Here is a 4,969-nt window from a genome sequence, read left to right on the forward strand (position 1 = left end):
ATAAGATGATAACAAGATTTATGTAGTTGCCTGAAATCAATGTTATTAAGAGACGAATGATTTGAGCTGCAATGTGCCATGTCATGCATAGTAAGACTAGCGTTGTATGCAGCGCATGTGAAATTAAATAAGAACAATATTTGGGTGCCATAGCACATTGCAGATTAACATGAAGTAGTGTCGATTTAGCCACGAAAAAAGTGGAAACCGCAAAACCACTTTCTAACACAGATATCGTGACATAACGATAGTGAGCTATAAAAGCAGTCTGGAACGTCATCACACAGTAGTGTGTAATCGCGTTTTGTCCCGTCAGCAGTTTATCTTTATTATCCCCAAAATGTCCAGTAGCTCGGATGTACTGGCTCTGCTTCAGCGCCCACTGGAGCCAACGTTCTATCCGAAAGACGACGGCAAGGTGGTGCTAGAAATACCGGATGAGTATCTAACCGACCGCTACCGCCCGATCGGCGACCAGCTCCAGAAACGATTCACCGACAATGTGGACATTCGGATCCCGGTGCGGAACGTTGGCACACCGGATATTGCCTTTGCGCAGGTGATCGATCGTCGGGCGTCGTTTTCATTGTTCATCGAGAAACACCGCGCAATTGCGTCCAAGCTGATCGAACTTTTCATCGAACAGCCGGATATTCCTTCGCTGATCGGAGTCGCGTCTTACTGTCGAGATAGGTTGAATGTATTTCTGTTCCAGTACGCACTGGCGGTCGCCGTGCAGCATCGAAAGGACACCAATAGTGTGAACTTGCCTTCGATTTTGGAGCTGTTTCCGGATCAGTTTGTAGATCCGGCCGTGTTTCCCAAGTTGCGTGAGGAGGGGAAAGTTGTCAGTCAAGCGAATAGAGTAAGTTGAAATGAATTTAGCTTTAATTGTATGTAAATTAACTATGAGCGTGAGTTTAGATGGTGATTGAGCTGCCACAAAACTATACGGCTTCCGATCGAGAGGATGAGCAACGGCTGGCTTATTTCAGAGAGGATATTGGTGTGAACATGCACCACTGGCATTGGCATCTGGTGTATCCGACGTCTGGACCCAGGGAAATAATCGCCAAAGATCGTCGAGGTGAATTGTTCTTTTACATGCATCAGCAGATTATCCATCGATATAACGTGGAAAGGTTTTGCAATCGGTTGGGCAAAGTGAAGAGCATGCATAACTTCAGGGAACCCATTCCGGAGGCGTATTTCCCTAAAATGGTGCGGAGTGCCAATAACCGACCATACGCGTCACGGCCGAAGAACTTCACAATAAAAGATATTGATCGTTACGTCGAAGGACTGAAGTTTACTATTACTGAAATGGAGCAATGGAGAGACCGAATCTACACAGCCATCGATGCAGGATTTGTTGTAGACGTAAGTAGTATGTTGAAAGTTGATTAGTTTTAGAGTCTACTGGACATTGTAGGTAGTTTCAAAGCGATTCAATTATCTACTGTACAAATTAAATATGTATATAGTAGCGTTTGATATAAGTAGGAAATGCGATTAGATATAGTTTGTTTTTTCCTTGATTTTTTGCAATGGACAGAGCATGAGCACACTATCTTCTTTTACAGGCAAATGGAAAAAATGTTCCACTGGACGAAAAAACCGGAATCGACATCCTGTCCAACATCGTTGAAGCATCCGATTTATCGATCAATCCAAAACTGTACGGAAATCTGCACATCTCGGGTCATATTGCATTGGCATTCTGTCACGACCCGGACAATCGCTATCTGGAAGAGTACGGCATTATGGGAGACGTTGCCACGGCTCAACGAGATCCCACCTTCTACAAGTGGCATTCGTTCATCGATGATATCCTTGTGCGTCACAAGGATACCTTCGATCCGTATACTGCCAAAGATGTAAGCACTGTATTTCATCAATCGATAACGCCCTAAGGGACTGTTCATAAACCACGTAGACCAAACTTTGATCATCTCAGACCCCCCCCCCCCCCCCCCCCCTCGTAGACTTTCGTCCATACATTTTTTTTAATTTGTATGGAGCGTAGACTTTGGCCAGACCCCCCCTCCCCCCAAACAGTCTACGTGGTTTATGAACGGCCCCTAATCTGTCTACAATTTTCTCAGCTGTCCCTCCCTGGCGTCAGCATTTCTAGTCTGAGTGTGTCGCTCAACCGACCAAAAGCTCCACCAAATGTACTGTTGACCTACTGGCAGCGAGCCCAGGTTGACTTGGCCTCCGGATTGGACTTTGGACCCGACGGAAGTGTGTTCGCTTCGTTTACTCATCTGCAACACGCTCCATTTTCGTACAACTTTGAAGTGATGAACTCGAGCAGTGCACCTGTTCGTGGAACTGCCCGTATTTTCATTGCACCGAAAACGGACGATCGCAACACTCCTCTGAAATACAGCGAGTGGAGGGGATACGTTGTGGAAATGGATAAGTTCGTGGTTACCTGTGAGCGACCGGATATGAAAGATCAGTTGAAGATTCTAATATTGGTTCATCTTACTTATAGTGAGACCCGGAAGCAACCAAATCACTCGTCGATCGGATCAATCGAGTGTGACTGTGGCTTTCGATCGTACTTTCCGGCAAATTAAAACCGATAAAGATCTACCGGATAGGGCCGACCTGGAAAGATTCCGGTTCTGCGGTTGCGGATGGCCAGATCATATGCTTCTTCCTAAGGGAACGCCAGAAGGTATGCGTTTCGATCTGTTTGTCATGATTTCCAACTACGCTGACGAAGACATTGGACAGAATATTGACATGGCGAGGTAAGTTCACCTAAGAAGTCCTCTTACGATGAGTTTTATCCTAACCAATTTTATTCTCGACAGTTCTGCCCAATGCGAGGATTCGCACTCGTTCTGTGGTTTACGTGATCAGAAATATCCGGACGGCCGCTCTATGGGATTCCCGTTCGACCGCAAATCGGCAAGCTCGGTCCAAACCGTGCAGGACTACGTAACCCCGTACCCAAACATGCGAACCGCCGACATCACAATCAAATTCACCAATACGGTCATTGCTAGGACGTGATGCGATTTTCCGTTCAGTACCGACCGCCATCCTTTGATTCACGGTTCCTCCCTACCTAAAGAACCATTTTCTTCGTGTTCATTAATTAGCAATCTCGAACGCTAGAAACTGTTCGGTTCTTATTGCAGATGCTTTGAATAAAATCTTATTATTTTTTGCCTCCAATGCCGGAGCGTCATCAAAGAGAATGCATTTTCCCCATTATCTATTATTTCTTTCGCATTACGTTCAAGAATGGTTAATAGGATGGAAGCTGTTTCCCCTGGTTGCATTCTTGGTTAGCATCCCTGTCATTTTTTTCGTTGTCGAGCTGCTCAAGTTACGAGCAGGTATGGTACCGTGTCTTTGTTGATCGAAATGGACTAGTTCATTTAGATTTTGTGCGTCATTTTAATTGGATAAAATGCAGTATGCGTTTATGAAAATGTCCTGCTTAGGGTCAAACGTCTTGGACTCCCAGTTTTCAATTGCATTAGAACCTCAAATACAGAAATATCAAGAAGTAAACCAAAAATCATTAGCTTAATTTTTATATTGTACTTGTTCACTTGTAATAAGCCAAAACTAAGAAGACTGTGAGCTGCATTTGTTTTTATGGGATGTTTATTTGAGTACTTTAATTAATTAGCCTCGTAGATTAAATTTATTTTTTTAGCTTTATTATAAAGATTTTCATCCAGGGCCCGATCCATTCCTGTAGTCATTAGAAAAACCAGTAATAATTTTAGCGAATCCGTAATTAACCCTCCAGGACGCGCGTCGTTGTAAAAAGTACAACACTAAAAAAACTCGCTCGTCGTATACAGCGCGAGCGCGGTGCAGTTGAAAATCAAAAATTACTACTACATTACTCGGACGCCATAAATACTTGTGAGACAAAGATATATCCATCAAGGCTTATCATTCGAGGGGGCTACCGCACAGTGTTACCAGAAATTGGATGAGAGTATGGAAGAGATCCTCAAATCTGGCAACGTCTCTAATCTTATAGAAGCTTACCTGTGAAATCAGCACTGGAACAGCGCAAGAAGCAATATCTACATCTACATGTGCAGTTCAACGAGGTGTGGCGAACAAGAAAAATGCTGCTATGAGTCGAGTGCTAGTCGGCGGTTTTCGACGGCTGGACGGAGAGCTGTAAAGAGTTATTGTGATCGGAGGTTCTCTAAAGTCGTTTTCTAGACTTCATTCTCCATCGGAATACCGGACGTTGTCGGTGCTGTTCATTTTCTTCTGTCTTCACTGCTGAACATTTGTTGAAGAACTGAAATGCTGTTCAATTTTACTGACGTTTCTTGTAAGTAAAGCCTTCTTCTTCTTGTAGTACATCGCCATCTAGAATTCTAGAACAATCCAAAGCGTAGGTAATATTACAAAAAGGTATTGAAAAAATAAATAAAAAAGATATATTTCCAAGTATATTTCAGTTAAAGCAAGAATGTTCAGAATTTTCATAATCGGGACATTGTGTACAATTAGAACGACGAAATAGTTATGAAAATAAATAGGAAAATTATTCAATGAGATGCATGACTGATGTGTAACTATCAGATAGAATTTGGTGCATTTGAAATGCTACGAAACTACTGTCAGATTTTAAGTAACATTTGAATTGTTGATATAGGGCCGTTCAGCAGTCGAACTGCTATAATACGGCAGTAAGCAGGCCGAATGCAGATATAAAACAGAAATACAGCTTATACAAATGCTTATTGGTTACCTGGGTACATTCACAGCTTAGAGCTACATTAAACCAAAATCTGGTGTTGTTGCTGCTAAGAACTCAGTGTCCGAAAGTCCGAGCTGAACGTTGCCGTAACAAGTTCCTCCGGGGTTCCTCGAGGAGTTTCTTCTGAGATTCTTCTTGGAGTTCCTTCCAGGATTTATTCAGGCAGGCGTTCCTTCCAGGTTTTTCCAGGAATTCCTGTCGGGATTCTACCAT

General features: G+C 43.2%; 1 protein-coding gene across 1 annotated transcript; it reads left to right on the forward strand.

Annotated features, from left to right (window-relative positions):
- The first annotated feature begins 269 nt into the window (after positions 1-269).
- Positions 270-3,215, forward strand: LOC115260125 (phenoloxidase 8-like). Its single transcript, XM_029861031.2, has 6 exons — positions 270-865; positions 925-1,380; positions 1,584-1,877; positions 2,106-2,439; positions 2,501-2,762; positions 2,826-3,215. The coding sequence occupies exons 1-6, from the start codon at positions 341-343 to the stop codon at positions 3,025-3,027; spliced, it is 2,073 nt and encodes a 690-aa protein (XP_029716891.2). The 5' UTR covers positions 270-340; the 3' UTR covers positions 3,028-3,215.
- The last annotated feature ends 1,754 nt before the right edge of the window (positions 3,216-4,969 follow it).

This window comes from Aedes albopictus, chromosome 2 (genome assembly GCF_035046485.1).
Source record: "Aedes albopictus strain Foshan chromosome 2, AalbF5, whole genome shotgun sequence".
Lineage (NCBI taxonomy): Eukaryota > Metazoa > Arthropoda > Insecta > Diptera > Culicidae > Aedes > Aedes albopictus.

Bases quoted from the DNA above. Each gene is read 5' to 3' on its own strand.
- LOC115260125 (XM_029861031.2), top strand. From the start codon at position 341: ATGTCCAGTAGCTCGGATGTACTGGCTCTGCTTCAGCGCCCACTGGAG. The intron at 866-924 runs GTAAGTTGAAAT...GCGTGAGTTTAG, and splicing joins TTGTCAGTCAAGCGAATAGA to ATGGTGATTGAGCTGCCACA. The intron at 1,381-1,583 runs GTAAGTAGTATG...CTTCTTTTACAG, and splicing joins ATGCAGGATTTGTTGTAGAC to GCAAATGGAAAAAATGTTCC.